At 36.8% G+C, this 16,233-nt stretch overlaps 2 protein-coding genes across 2 annotated transcripts; one reads left to right on the top strand and one right to left on the bottom strand.

The window, feature by feature from the left end:
- Positions 1 to 985: 985 nt before the first annotated feature.
- Positions 986 to 8,426, bottom strand: LOC134321773 (cytochrome c oxidase assembly factor 3 homolog, mitochondrial). Its single transcript, XM_063003596.1, has 2 exons — positions 8,189 to 8,426; positions 986 to 1,589 (listed from the first exon to the last, which is right to left on the bottom strand). Exons 1-2 carry the CDS (start codon positions 8,385 to 8,387, stop codon positions 1,483 to 1,485), a joined length of 306 nt encoding a protein of 101 aa, XP_062859666.1. The 5' UTR covers positions 8,388 to 8,426; the 3' UTR covers positions 986 to 1,482.
- A 1,909-nt stretch (positions 8,427 to 10,335) lies between these two features.
- cntd1 (cyclin N-terminal domain containing 1) lies at positions 10,336 to 14,418 on the top strand. The gene is made up of 7 exons (XM_063003595.1): positions 10,336 to 10,528; positions 11,776 to 11,851; positions 11,941 to 12,121; positions 12,197 to 12,359; positions 13,286 to 13,430; positions 13,689 to 13,785; positions 14,231 to 14,418. Exons 1-7 carry the CDS (start codon positions 10,336 to 10,338, stop codon positions 14,321 to 14,323), a joined length of 948 nt encoding a protein of 315 aa, XP_062859665.1. The 3' UTR covers positions 14,324 to 14,418.
- Positions 14,419 to 16,233: the final 1,815 nt, after the last annotated feature.

Genomic DNA, 16,233 nt, shown 5'->3' with positions numbered 1-16,233 from the left:
TCTACCATAAAGGCACGATCTGTGGAGTTCTGCCTGGATGGTTGATCATTTGATAGGTTCTCCCATCTCCACAAAGATACGCTGGAGATCTGTCAGAGTGACCCTGGGGTTCCTGCTCACCTCCCTGGCCAAGGCCCACTCAGTTTGGTCGGGCAGCCAGGTCTAGGAAGATTTTTGGTTGTTCCAAACTTCTTTCATTTACAAATGATGATGGCCACTGTGCTTTTTGGGACCTGTAAAGCTGCAGCAATTTCTTCTCCAGATCTATGTCTTGACACAATCCTGTTTCTGAGGTCTGCAGATAATTCCTTTGACCCCATGGCTTGGAGTTTGCCCTGATATGCACGGTCAACTGTGGGACCTTATATAGACAAGTGTTTGCAATCCCCAATCATGTCCAATCAATTGAATTTACCACATGTGGATTCCAATTAAATTGTAGAAACATCTTAAGCAGTTCTCAGCTCACTTTTGGGTGTCGTATCAAATGGTGTGCACACATGATATTTTACATTTTGATTTTTAATAAATTAGCATAAATGTCTAAAAACCTGCTTTCACTTTGTCATTGTAGGCCATTTTGTGTAGAATTTTGTGACAAAAAATGAAAGGTTTGGCTGGGGTACATTTCAAAATGAGGTTGATTTTTTTATCTTCTCTCTAAAAATAGTATAACTGATAGATATAGAAATACCAGAATTATAGTAGTAATATAATTATAGTATTACTACAACTATAAAATATGGAGTGAATTTAAGAAAAGTCAATTTAAATATGTATGAGCCATTTAACTACATTTGACTGACTAAACATTTTCCTTGCTCATTTTTGTCTAAAAGCATATATAACAGTAGTTTATTGCTGCTATCATAGAGGTCCACTGACCAGGAGCCATGGTATCAACAGTGCCCTGCTGTATTATACTAGTTTCCTACGTGTTCATGTTGTTGTTGTTTTTTTCAAAATATCATTGTCTTAAGATTGATTGTATTTTAATTTATTTATTAAGGAGAGGGCATTTTTGGGATTGAACAAAAGAACAATACACAGTCTTTACAAATGCCTTAGCTGAGGGTGATATACAAGTGTTTATTCATACATTAGCCTGTTAGCGGGTAAGCTATTTGATCTTTAAGTGCCTTTTCTTAATGCACACTGTTAAATGACTAGTGCTTATTGAATGACTAGTATAATTTGAATTTTACTACAAATTTTAATCAAACACTAGCATTAAGCATCCTTTCAGTCACCATCTTTTATATAGTTAGGACAATCTTTTTCACATGAAAATTGGGGCCAGGTACACTCAAAAAAAAAAAAGAAAAAAAAAAAGTAGATTCGCCATACAATGGGATGAAGAGTCTATTTATGCCATGTGGTGCTTTTATAAGACAAATGGAGCCACTTATGATGAGGTCAAATTGAGTGTTCTGTTGGAATCTGGCTGCAAAGTGGCTTCTGGAATCCCAGATGGTTTTCAACTTAGTTTGCTCCAGTCCTTGCGTTTCGAATTCTGCCAGCCACCTTTGCTTCTTCATCTAATTCATCCATGATCTTTTCTTGTGACACAGAGTAGAATGTGTATCCATCTGGTGAAATTTGGTTAAGGCCAGCACGTTTACAGATGTTATCCAGCTCTTAAGATAATAAACAGCTTAAAAAAAAACTTTAATACAATAAGATGCTGTAATATAAACACACAGTAATTTAACATGTCCCACCAAAACAATTCATTAGTTGTTTAACTGGCTTAAACCGAGACTGCTTTCTAAGGTGTATATGAAACAAACAATATGCTGTTAAGTTACACAGGCATAAATCTACTAAAGTATATTTAGTAGATTTAACAAATTGTATTTGCCGCACTCAGATACACATTTGAGTACACTATATTACAGCAATTTAACATAAAAACATTTTACTGAAAGTTTGCTCTCCATTAGTACCACAAATCTTCAAAAAATGAATGGGCTGTCATTTAAGATAACAAAATTACATTGTTTGAGAATCTAGAAGTAGATGCTCATAACCTAGTAAGGACTGCTGAAATGAACTTTAACATAATTTGATTTAATTGAAAATGTTATTCATTGATGATGGCCACCTAAAGGATATAATATGATGAAGGATACTAATTCATCACATTCACACTTGCAGTTTTTTTGGTACCATGAAAGTGGATAAAAATTAGTTAAGTGAACCAAGGCTTTTACCGCACACTTATTATAACTGTGTAGATTCCACAAATTATTACAACGAATAGAGTTACTTTCAACTGTTAACATGATTTAGCTGCACACTTAAACAGGAACAAGTGGCTATACCTGAGGTAGGGAGGTCGATTGGGCTATCTCTGTTGTCTGGTGAGGTGCCTGCATTAAAGATTGGGTATACATAGAGCTCATAGTGGGTCTCTCCATCAGCTTTTAACAGTGGGAATGCAAATCCTTTAAACATTAGTGTGACTATATGTTTTCTCAGGTTTAGCTTAGCGTGACGATATATGAGTGTTATAAACAATTCTTTGTACTTTTGTCAGTTAAATAAAGGTTCAAGAGAATTAACAAATCACAGATTGTTGTTTTAATGGCTTTTTAGACAATGTCCCCAACTTTTCCAAAGATAGGGTTTGTACTTTAAAGCCTTGTATGTACTTTTCCATGTAAAAATATACAAACAAGGGCTATACAAGATAAATTTGATTGTACCATCAAGTGACAAAAAGGTACATTTTAGTACTACCATTTCTAGGTGTAATAATTTTTTAGACAAATACATAATCTAAAATTGAGCCCTCAGTGGTATAGAGTGGAGGCTCCCAATGTAGGGTACATGATGTGGTGTTAGGGGTCCACAATTTTAGAGCCAAAATATACACTGATCAACCATAACATTAAAACCACCTCCTTGTTTCTACACTCACTGTCCATTTTATCAGCTCTACTTACCATATAGGAGCACTTTGTAGTTCTACAATTACTGACAGTAGTCCATCTGTTTCTCTGCTTGCTTTGTTAGCCCCCTTTCATGCTGTTCTTCAATGGTCAGGACCACCACAGAGCAGGTAGTATTTGGGTGGTGGGTCATTCTCAGCACTGCAGTGACAATGACAGGTGGTGGTGTGTTAGTGTGTGTTGTGCTGGTATGACTGGATCAGACACAGCAGTGCTGCTGGAGTTTTTAAACACCTCACTGTCCCAGCTGGACTGAGAATGGTCCAAAAAAATCCAGCCAACAGCACCTGTGGGCAGCACCCTGTGACCACTGATGAAGATCTCAAGATGACCAACTCAAACAGCAGCAATAGATGAGTGATTTTCTCTGACTTTACATCTACAAGGTGGACCAACTAGGTAGGAGTGTCTAATAGAGTGGACAGTGAGTGGACACAGTATTTAAAAACTCCAGCAGCGCTGCTGTGTCTGATCCACTCATACCAGAACACACACTAACACACCACCATCATGTCAGTGTCACTGCAGTGCTGAGAATGACCCACCACCCAAATACTACCTGCTCTGTGGTGGTCCTGACCATTGAAGAACAGCATGAAAGGGGGCTAACAAAGCAAGCAGAGAAACAGATGGACTACAGTCAGTAATTGTAGAACTACAAAGTGCTCCTATATGGTAAGTGGAACTGATAAAATGGACAGTGAGTGTAGAAACAAGGAGGTGGTTTTAATGTTATGGCTGATCGGTGTATAGTAAAAAGGGGCCAACAGACACTATGCATTACATACATACACATGTTCATGCTTGAGTGCCAAGACATATGTCATAAAACAAAGAAAATTATATAAAACTACTCAATATGGGGAATATATTTTTAAATTATAATAACTGTGCACTAAAATAATTTTTATTAACTAATTTCTTGAAAACAACAAGTTCTCATTTCTCAGTTTATCTCTATTGTTTTAAATTAGGGATGTAAATTTTGACCATTTCTAAACCGATAACCATCCGCCATTAGTCAATGGTTAACCAACAATCTTAAAAACAGCGTAACATGGTGAGCAGAAACAGTTTAACATTCAGAATACATGTTTTTAACCAACAGCATTAATTGACCAATTACTTTTTGTCAGGTACATTTACAGAATTTAGCAGATCTTATCCAAAGTGACTTAAAGTACTGTATAAACAAGTATTACCTTATTACCTTACCTACTATTAACTGATCTGAGATCATTACATTCATTTACCAACGCTTTGTCCTATTCAGAGAAGCAGTGGGTTGGATTCACTGGCTGAAAGGTAGAAAACAACCTGGTTGCCAGTCCATCATAAGGCAAACACACACACACACACACATCTAGGGCACTTTTACAGATGGGACAGCCGTTCAATAAGACATAATAAGTAATTCCACCACCTGGGTGCTAGTACAAAGAAAAGCCTTGATGTCTGTTTTCATTAAATCTGACTGGTGGATCAAGATGAGCTAGACTTGTGGCTCGAAGGGTGCATGGTACAAAACATGGTTTGTTCTCTAACAAAAGTTGGCTGGTCCATTTTTGTATTTGTTGGCAAGTGTCATTGTTTTAAAATGAATATGAGAAGTTGCAGGCAACCAGTGAACAAAATCCAGCACTGGGGTGATAAGGCAGTATTTGAGTTTATTGGAAACCAGGTGATCAGCTGCCTTTTGAATCAGTTGCAGGGGACATGAAAATACCTGTATCAGTAAAGTATCAGTAATCCAGCTTTGATATGACAAGTGACTGGTCAAGACTCTGATTAACTTCCATAAAAAGAAATGGTTAAATCTTCCTGATGTCAGTTAATCATTGACATCTGTATTTAAATGAAGACAAAAAAGGTCTACTAATCACAAGTTAAGACAATTTAGTTATAATATTTTATTTGATTGATAAATGAATATAGTGCTGAACAATAATTCGATATCGATATATATCGCGATAGAAAATGTTTCAATAACGGTGATATGATTTTTAAACAAATTCGATTGATATGCATAACGTCAGTGCGCTTTGCCGGTGTTACTTTTTTGCGGAAGCATTTCTGCTCGCAGGTTCCCACAGGGACGCAATTCAACAGCGCACCTCAAGCGAGTAGTTCTCCATCAAAACAGTCCAGTTACACACTCAACATTAATGTCAACCACCAACACAATTACAGAAGAAGTACTACTACCAGTTATTAATACTACTTCTTAGTAGTTGTGGCGCGCTACGAGTAAAGGCACCAACGGGATATTCGCGTTCCACTGTTGCCAGATTGGGCGGTTTTCCTCCTAAATGGGCGGGTTTTTTTTCAAAAACAATTTAATAGCATTTAAATAACACTTCTATTGAAAAGAGAATATTCAGTTTTAAGAAGCCCCAGCATCGTAGAAGGCTATTAAAAGTAAAGTCAATTTTCAATGCTGATTTGGCTTAATAGTGTTGGTCAGAATGTATCATGTTCTTGAAAGAAAATTAAAATTTGTTTTCCATGCATTCACACTGGCCTGTTCTGGGGTTCAAATAAGTCTCATCAGTACACACAAGTTTGCAATCAAATGATCAAGTATTGCAAAAAAATATCTTTGAAATTCTGTTAAGGTTATAGGCTATATTTTAGTTTTTCACAGGGAAAATGAGAAAAAATAAAAGGCTTATTATGCTAGGCTTGATGTAATTCTGCATGGTACTCACTGCCTGTATAGGTAAACGAGTGAGTGACCAAAACACTACTAGATCAACAGGTACTAGCCACATACAAAAATAAGGTATCAGACAGTTTCTGTGCCGCCCCTGTGTGAGCAATGGTCTCAGTCTGGCCACCCCTATGGAAATTGTCCGGCTCCGCCACTGTCCACAGTTGAAAAAGAAGCAGACGAAATAGCTGATAAGAGATGAAGGACTAATTCAGTGGTGTATTCAGCTTGTATTTCTTGCCAGAAACCAGAAAAGAGGTTTGCAGGTACAGCCATCAAATTTTGGTGTTTTTGGCAGTTTTTCTGACATTTGTGTTATTCATATCGATATCGGAAATTATATCGTATCGACCGAAATTAGGAGTTATATTGTGATATAAATTTTAGCCATATCGTCCAGCCCTAAATAATTATATGGATTTAAAGGCTATACAGTACACTATCCATGATATTAAGTGCATTTCCCTCTTGTTAAGGAACTTCCACCTGCTAAAGGTGATACAAGCCAGATTACTGAGGACATTATAAAAAAAACTGGTTAAGTAATAAAAACCATCAAGAAAAAAACCATAATAAATATTTCCCTATATGTCCTTAATCTCTGAATAATTGTTTTTGTTAGATGAGCCTATGGTGGATCTATTTATTGCACATGAAGAGGTCCAAAATGTTCAAGAACCCCTGGTATAGAACATGTAGACTACAGGGAAATTACTCTACGTTATGTATTAAGTGTACAAAATTATTAATTAATAATTGTGAGTTATAAATTGTACCTGAGTGTATAACTTTGTGCAAGATGTGTTCATTAGGTAACTATAGTTGATTCTGACATAATTACTATTAGTCTACTATTAGCATTATTTCATATAAACTGAAACGAAACGTCATAATTACAATAACCTGTTGACTTTTCCTGTTTGACATTACATTATTATTATTTTTTTTAACTTCGTCCCAACTTTTTGGTATTTGTTGCAGACCTGAATTAAAGCAATGGATGTATATGAACAAATGAAATGAAGCTGACCATACGAAACATTTTGGGGTCAGCCTGTCTCCAATAAAATAAATATCAAAATATATGTAAGAAACGCTGTTTTTTTTTTTCTTTGCATTTTCAATACTGTCCCAACCAGTGGCGGAGCCAGACAATTTCCATAGGGGTGGCCAGACTGAGACCATTGCTCACACAGGGGTGGCACAGAAACTGATACCTTTTTTTATGTGGTCACTCACTCATTTACCTATACAGGCAGTAAGTGCCATGTAGAATTACATCACGAAGAATAATAAGCTTTTTTTCTCTCTTCATTTTCCCTGACAAGTGAAAAACCAGAATATAGCCTATAACCTTAACATTATGAGGAAGAATTTCAAAGCTATTCCTTTGCAAAACATTATCATTTGGCTGCCAACTTGTGTGTAATGATGAGACTCATTTGAACCCCAGAACATGCTAGTGTGAATGCATGGAAAACAAATTTAAATTTTCTTTCAACAATATGATACAGACTGACCAACACTATTAAGCCAAATCAGCATTGAAAATAGTCTTTACTTTTAACAGCCTTCTACAATGCTGGAGCTTCTTAAAACGGAATATATTCTTTTAAATAGAAGTGTTATTTAACTGCTATTAAATTGTTTTCAAACAAAATCCGCCCAATTAGGCGGATAACCGCCCAATCTGGCAACACTGGAACGCGCAGAGCCCGGTTGCGCCTTTATTCGTAGCTCGCCACAAATACTACTAAATAGTACTAGTAGCACTATGTAGTACTGCTTCTGTAATTGTGTTGGTGGTTGACCTTTATGTCGTGTATTACTGCACGGTTTTGGGGGAGAACTACTTCTTTGAGGTGCGCTGTTGAATTGCGTCCCTGTGAGAACACCTGCGTGCAGAAATGCTTCCGCAAAAAAAGTTGCCGGCAAAGCGGTGATGGGGGGGCCGGAGGGGTGGCCGAAGATTCATTTATGGTGGCCATGGCCACCACTGGCCACCCCCTGGCTCCGCCCCTGGTCCCAACATTTTCTGATTTGGGGTTGTATATGGTGCATCCTAGCTTTTTCTGCACTAGTGGGGCCCCATTTCATGAAGTAGGTGCCCTTATTTTTTTGCGTCCTTGGGTGTGAGAAAGGTGCTATGTAAGTCAAATGTTTCATTTTTAAAATTTTAAAGCAATGACAGCATAGCACATCAATAAAAACTAAATCTCAATTTTTCTTTAGTGGTGATGAGGAAATTGCACTGGTGCATTTTCTTCATTTTGCCAAAAAAGCACAGTGACCTAGCAAAAGAGATGCTATTACAGCCACAGTAGACAGAAATACAGTGGATATAAAACGTCTACACACCAGATATAAAAAAACAGACAGATAAACCATTTCAGTTAAAACTACTTTGCAATTAAACAGTAGATAACACATCAGTAAAACACAGGTGCAATACAATTATGAAATTATAATTTCTAGCATGGTTAGATAACACACTACCCGCAATAACCTTGTGTAAAGAGGATACATATGCCCATTACTATGGCTCCAATAGCAAGTCCAGTTAGAAGATTTCGAGTGCGAAGCTTCTGGCTATTCTTCTTCCACTGAGCAAGCTCTGCTTGCCGAATGAATTGTAACTGTTCACGTGTCAGATTTTCCTTGGTAGGATCAATCCTCTTAGCATATTCACAAATAGGTTTACCCTTTCCTTCCATGTCCGCCATGCTTTCGCCTCTTCCTTCTAATTTTGCTTCCTTCTTTAGTTTCTGCTTCGTTTTCTTCTTACTGGATTAATTGTAGCGTTACTGACACCTACTGTACGCACAAACATTTACTGAGCACTTTATTAGGTACATGAGTAGTAGTGTTATGAGTAGGGCTCTGCTAAATTCACGGGAAAATTTGCTTAATTTCACGGGTTTCACAGATTTTTAAACAAAAGTGCCACAAGTCACGACAGTCATTTAAGAACACTCGTAAATTAAATGATATAATTAATGGAAGCTACAATACACAGTCATCCTACCTTAACAGCACCTTCTCGTAGACGAAAATACTCGTCCGTGTTACCTGAGTGGTGTTTTTAGCTGCTTTAGACTTTGACATCTTGGACATTTTGTCTAACCGATTGCTAATGTAACCGAGCATCTTTAGAGTTTGCTGAGAAGTAAACTGTACATAGGCAAATTATCAGGAGCTTAATACTTTACTGGCTTGTTCTTTAAAGACCAGCACAGACTACAGAGAGATGATCAGAGAGATTATTTTAATTGATTGATTGAATTGAACTGAATCCTCAAAGGGACAAAATACATTCAATATGTAAACACACACATAAATCACATCACACCACAGAAAAGTCTGTTATACTAATGTAATTGGCGTATGATTGCTAGGACCATCTCATATTGCATATTGCGCCTCATATTTCATATGCTACGTGAATGTTAAATCACTCAACAGAAACCTTAAATTTTGAATTTCACAGCAAATTGCATATTTCATGGAAAACGACTCATTTCAAGGTCCGTGAACTGTAGGTAAGGCCTTAGTTGTGAAAATTACTTTACAAGCTGTGCTGTACTGTGGTATAAGTGTAACACAAGTGTACAAAGCAACAGACCATACATTTATATGGTAGGAGTAGCTTATAAAACAATCAGTTAATGTATATATACCAGATGGGTATACATAATAAAGTGCTTAATTAATGTATAATCAGTATGTTTTATTTTCTTTTTCACTGGCCAATATGTCTTGGTCAAGAACTATGTGCACCCTAAAACACTACAGATTAAGCAGAAAAAGAGAGAGAGAGGACACCAAAACACTTCGTTGTAAAGACAATGGCTTATTCACATTTTCTTTTTAAATAACCCTTGAAAAAGATCCCATAGCCATTTAGTGTTAGATGGGATTTCCCAAATCCCCAAGCATTCATGTTAACAGACATGTAACATCCCTAAACTTTATACACTTTTAATATTATTTTTAATAATTATTATTTTAATTACTTTTACATCTGTAAAGAATCAAAAGATCATATTTAAAACAAACAAGCAAACCAAAACCTCTTGCAGTTGTCAAAAAAAATATGTTTTTGATTTTATGATAAACTGCTAAATCTTGAAGATTCAATTTCCTTTGTTTCACATTCTAAAAGTATGCATTGAAGATAAATTGGATTACTCGTTTAAACGCAAAAAAATCCATTTGTATTTAAAATCAATAAATAAATTTTAAAAAGAAAATTATTTTAACATGTTTTTGTTGTTCGTTTTAATGGCTGCAATGACAATGCACCATTAGAAACATTACCAATTAAATATTCTGTTTTATTAAGAAATGCTTCTAGCATGGTCTATGATTTTTTGAAAAGACTACTGTTTTATTTGGAAACAGTTCTTTTCTCAGTTTTAGAAGACTTTTAGTCACAAGTCGAGAGATTATAACTGTTAGGTCGGAAACTTTTGTTTGCAGTAATTTTAAACACACTTGAATGTAGCATTTCTGCCACGAGAAAAGATTGCTGTTGTTAACCATAATGGCGCCATCTAGTGTGTCCTAAAAGCATCCGTTATTTAACGTAAAACAGTTTCATCGACGTTCATAAAACCACCAGACACAAAAAAAGTTTATTTTCGTATAAAGCAAGTTAATAAAGATATTAGTATGAACAACGTTTTATTTAAGTCTACAGCGTCTAAAACACTGATACAATCTTCACCGAACCAAGAGAAAAACATAAGATTTGGCGAGACTTCGTTTGAAATGTTATCAGACTTTCTAACCGACCTTAACAACCTAAACAAATCTAACTTGGAGAATGTTTCAAGTGTCTGTTTCAAAGACAGAATCGTAGTGGGTAAGCGAAATATGTTGTTATCCTCCTGAGCTCTATAAGGTTTTATGAGTTAATCACATAACTTTATTATATTACAGTACTCCATTGTATTATTTTAGCTCATTGCCTAGTTTTATCATCTAACTTTTGTTAAACATCTATTAAACTTGTTGTATCATCAACTTCTATTTAAATTTATCTGCAGTAATGTGTAAATCCTGAAAAAAAACCTGCTACATTTTAAATTCCCTCAGTAACTGCAAGCTGTCCAAAACAGCAACAAATACAACCAGCATTGTCTCTTTACCATGTCAGATGTTATGGTTTAGGTGTGGTTAAAAGTAAGCACACACTCACACACTGTGATAAGCAGTCTAAAACAAGCAATAACTGCCTGTAAAACTTCATCCTAGCTGTTTTGGGTGCTGAAAAATCAAACCCTCACTGTGCAACAGTGTTATGAGTAATTTCATGGCCTACCTGCTTTTTAAAGATCTGCCGTACTCCATTATATCCAATATGTGCAGAATGTTTCTGGTGCTGTTGCATTACAGGTATTACAAAATCATTTGAATCATAGTGCTTTTAAGTCACAGTCTGAACCTCTGTAAACAGCAAATCGCAGATGCAAAGCTGTGAGAAACTGGACAAACTTTGGGTTATCTTAACCCTTGATTGGCTGATAATTGGCATGTAAAAACGTAACCATAAATATTTCGGTATACAGAACTTCAAATACTCAAAATACTCAAAATACTCAAAATACTCAAAATACAAGCCTTGTCATTTAGCACACCACAGAGTGTGCTAAATTTTATTTAGCGCACACTGTAGTATATAGGATGGTATTTGGGACACCACAGCTCACCTCTGCTAAGTGTGTAGCCTAACACAGCGAGTTTCATTCTTTTATAATATGTGCAGTGATGGCACCATGGTCTGTTATGGTAGCCCACCATCTCTGAGATACGAACCTGTGCTATCGAATGGCCGGGAGTCTATACAGACTTGATTGGCCATCTCTGTCTATGTCAACCATTTTATCCTAGTCAGGGTTGCTGTGGGTCCGTTTTTTATTAAAATCATATCTGTGTAGAAGCATGGCCTGGCAGAGAGCATCACTGAGATTCGAACCTGGGTTAGCTAATTTCTTTAAAATGTAATGTGTTTAGATTGTATAAGCATAAATGCCCCCTTTAAATTAAATTTAAATTATTGAAATGTATATTTTTCATTTAATTAAAAGTTGTAATTATCTGCACTTACAGAACATACATTCCTTATTTGTAAGGAGTTTGGACTTGACCCTTCAGTTTGTTTTCACGCTGTTGAAATATTAGAGAGGCAAGTGATATGACCAATATGAAAATTTTGCTGTATTTAATTTCACACAGTTTAAAAGTGTGCCTTAAATTTTAAATTTCTTGTCACAGATTTATGGTGAAACACATTAGGAACTTGTTTTCCTGCAGCATGAGTGAGGTGTGTGATGGTGCCACATTTGGAAACAAAGCAAGCCATGAAGAACTGGTGTTTAAGAGTCTGAGAGGAAAACTTTACACCTTCATTGTATCAAGCGTGCAGATAGCCAGCAAACTAGCCTATCATTCCAATGTAAGATTAAATAAAAACAGTCATGAAAGGTAGAGTACTAGTCATTACATTCTAGCATGTTTATGTCAAATGTAGGTGATTGACAACAGCTCGGCATCAAGATACCTGCAGTCACTTGGTTGCAGCTGTCATAAGGACAAACTCTTAGAATCTGAGCTAATCATCTTAAAAACTCTTGGATTTAAAGTAAATGTACTAAATCCTCTGTCATATGTGGAGACTTTTCTGGAAGTTCTTGGTAAGTTCTTCTGCTATCTCGTAAGCTGAACTTTTATCACACACCTTAATTAGGTAAAATCAATTTGTATTTTTTGCTCTGGTGTATTACACCGATCAGCCATAACATTAAAACCACCTCCTTCTTTCTACACTCACTGTCCATTTTATCGGCTTCACTTACCATATAGAAGCACTTTGTAGTTCTACAATTACTGACTGTAGTCCATTTGTATCATCTGCATGCTTTGTTAGCCCCCTTTCATGCTGTTCTTTAATGGTCAGGACTCTCCCAGGACCACTACAGAGTAGGTATTATTTGGGTGGTGGATCATTCTCAGCACTGCAATGACACTGACATGGTGGTGGTGTGTTAGTGTGTGTTGTGCTGGTATGAGACACAGCAGCGCTGATGGAGTTTTTAAACACCTCACTGTCACTGCTGGACTGAGAATGGTACACCAACCAAAAACATCCAGCCAACAGCGTCCTGTGGGCAGCGTACTGTGACCACTGATGAAGGTCTAGAAGATGACCAACTCAAAACGCAGCAATAGATGAGCGATCGTCTCTGACTTTACATCTACAAGGTGGAACAACTAGGTAGACGTGTCTAACAGAGTGGACAGTGAGTGGACACGGTATTTAAAAACTCCAGCAGCCCACCACCATGTCATTGTCACTGCAGTGCTGAGAATGATCCACCACCTAAATAATACCTGCTCTGTGGTGGTCCTGTGGGGGTCCTGACCATTTGAAGAACAGGGTGAAAGCAGGCTTAAAAGGTATGCAGAGAAACAGATGGACTACAGTCAGTAAATGTAGAACTACAAAGTGCTTCTATATGGTAAGTGGAGCTGATAAAATTGACACTGAGTGTAGAAACAGGAGGTTGTTTTAATGTTATGGCTGATCAGTGTATATTTGGCCTTGTGTTTTTTCCTGTAGGCCACAATGACCCAGCTATACCTGTTGCACAACTGCATCACCTGTGCAAGTATGTTCTTCAGTTTATTTACCTGCAGAAGAAGACAATCTACCGATCACTGCTTACAACTGTTACTGGATGTCTGAGTCCCTCTCCAAATCAAAGGTAGTTACAGCACCTATGTGTGTTATCTTTTTATAGAAACACATTAAAAATCACATGTCACCTGCAACATTCCCATTAACTCCGCTAGGTTTGACACACAAATTACAATATTATTTGTATTGTTATTATTTGAGAATTCTGGTATTCCCATAGATAATTACTAGGTCATATATTTCCAGTTCCTAAAAAAGTTAAGTAAATACTAAAAAATTGTGATTATCCTCCATTCTCATACCTTGTGTTTTCTGTTTGCAACAGGGTAAAGTTTGTGTCTGTAAGTGAGGACTGCATGTTGTTAGGAGTTGGAGTTATTGCTGTGGCTGCTTTCATCTACCAAACATCTACTTGGGAAAAGGTAGCTCATTACCTAATATATCACCTGACCATATTTATATATAGTTTGTTTATATTATTTAATAATAGAAAATTCATGTACATGTACAAATGTAACTTTTCACTCATGTTTACATGTTCATGTTCAGCATTTAGCAGACGCTTTTATCCAAAGCGACTTACACAGTGAGCGGAACACAATGAGCAATTGAGGGTTAAGGGCCTTGCTCAGGGACCCAACAGTGGCAACTTGGTGGTGGCGGGGCTTGAACCGGCAACCTTCTGTTTACTAGTGCAGTACCTTAACCACTGAGCTATCACCGGCCCTCCATCATAAAATAATTATTGGATTGAAAACTTTTATTTAAGCAGTATATTGTTACATTATGAGTATTTCTTAATATTAAGATTCAATAATGTATGGACTATTGACTAATTTTAACCCCACTTATATCCATATGCTGTAGGTAGTGGAGGAGCTTACTCTTATCACTGGTATCTCAACGAAAAGCATCATGGACTTTGCTCTTGTGACTGTTACATACATTGCCAATAATTAATTTAATTTAAAATATTTACAGTGTAGATAACAGCATTAAGTAAAATGAAGTGATCTATAAAAAGTGAAAAGATTAATCCCATTTTCTTCATTGTTTGACTTTTTGCAAAATACATTGAATTATTTACAATAAAAAAGTATTATGAACTACCACTAAAGTATTGTGAACTACCACTAAACTAGACATGTAAAGGTTTTCATATATAAGTTACAAACTTTTGTAGTCTCTATATCTTGCTAAACAGATTTATTTATGTATTTATTTAGTCATTTTTTTTTTTTTCAGTTATTGCTTTATCCTGATTAGAGTCACAGTGAGTCTAGAACATCCTTGAAACACTTGGTGCAGGGCAGGAACACATCTTGAAACCAGTCCATAACAGGACACCATGCATGCTCTTATTAACTAAGTTAGCAGTTTACCTTCTGCATGTTTTTTGGCGAAAATTCTTACAGAGAGTGGCCAAAGGTGAGGTCTTCAGGATCCATGTTACTGCGTGGTACAGTTGCCATTTATGCTACTGTGCCACCCTTGCATAACACAGGAATTGTAAATGACTAACAATCTAAACCCTAAATGGTTGTGTTGAATGTTTGCGGTGCTATTGGCCAGCTAGGTATTTACACAGACATTACTGGCAATGTCTGGGGGGGAAGGGGGATGGCCAAAGCCCTGCAATGAATGGTTGCCATGTCCGAGAATTCCTGCCTTGTGTTTCCTGGTGAAGCCTGACACGGATAAAGTGGTTGATGAAAATAAAATGAAAACGTTCTTGGAAAAAAAAAGTTATTTAACATAAACTGGCCTAGTGTAAAAAAGGAGTTGCCCTCATGATTGACTAATCAACCAATTAAAAAAATATATTAATAATTGGGTGCAAGTAAAAAATTGAACCCAGGCTTAATTACTGACAGCCCAGCTGAACTTAATCATTACAGTTTAGGTTTACAGTTTACAGTAATTTTAAGGAGGCTAAGGTCTAAACAAGCAACACACTATGCCACAGTCGAAAAGAAATCCCAGATAAAAAAGATAAAAAAGAAAATGATTAGAATACACCCATCAGCCATAACATTAAAACCACCTCCTTGTTTCTACACTCACTGTCCATTTTATCGGCTCCACTTACCATATAGAAGCACTTTGTAGTTCTGCAATTACTGACTGTAGTCCATCTGTATCTCTGCATGCTTTGTTAGCCCCCTTTCATGATGTTCTTCTATGGTCAGGACTGTCCCAGGGTGGTCCCCTGTCACAGAGCAGGTATTATTTGGGTGGTGGGTCATTCTCAGCACTGCAGTGACACTGACATGGTGGTGGTGTGTTTTGCTGTTATGAGTGGATCAGACACAGCAATGCTGATGGAGTTTTTAAACACCTCACTGTCACTGCTGGACTGAGAATAGTCCACCAACCAAAGATATCCAGCCAACAGCGCCCCATAGGCAGCGTCCTGTGACCACTGATGAAGGTCTAGAGGATGACCAACTCAAACAGCAGCAATAGATGAGCGATCGTCTCTGACTTTACAGCTACAAGGTGAACCAACTAAGTAGGAGTGTCTACATTTTACATTAACATTTTCGGCATTTGGCAGACGCTCTTATCCAGAGCGATGTACAGAAGTGCTTTCATAGTGAACATTACCTTACTCTAGTTTAAGTAGACAACAGTCCAAGAACACAAATCTGTTAAAACCCTGATAGAACCAAATTACTTTTTTTTTTGCAAGAAATGAATTAGTATTAGTGAGTGTTAGTAAGTAAGTATAAGTCAGCTTAAGTGTTTAAGTAAAGAGGTGGGTTTTTAATCGTTTTTTTTAAAGACAGCAAGAGACTCAGATGTTCGAACAGACAGAGGAAGTTCGTTCCACCACTTGGGTGCCAGTACAGAGAAGAGCCTTGATGCTT

The sequence above is a fragment of the Trichomycterus rosablanca genome, chromosome 10 (assembly GCF_030014385.1).
Source record: "Trichomycterus rosablanca isolate fTriRos1 chromosome 10, fTriRos1.hap1, whole genome shotgun sequence".
Taxonomy (NCBI): Eukaryota; Metazoa; Chordata; class Actinopteri; order Siluriformes; family Trichomycteridae; genus Trichomycterus; species Trichomycterus rosablanca.
Note: the sequence above shows the minus strand (reverse complement) of the source record. Positions and strands in the feature narration are given on the sequence as shown.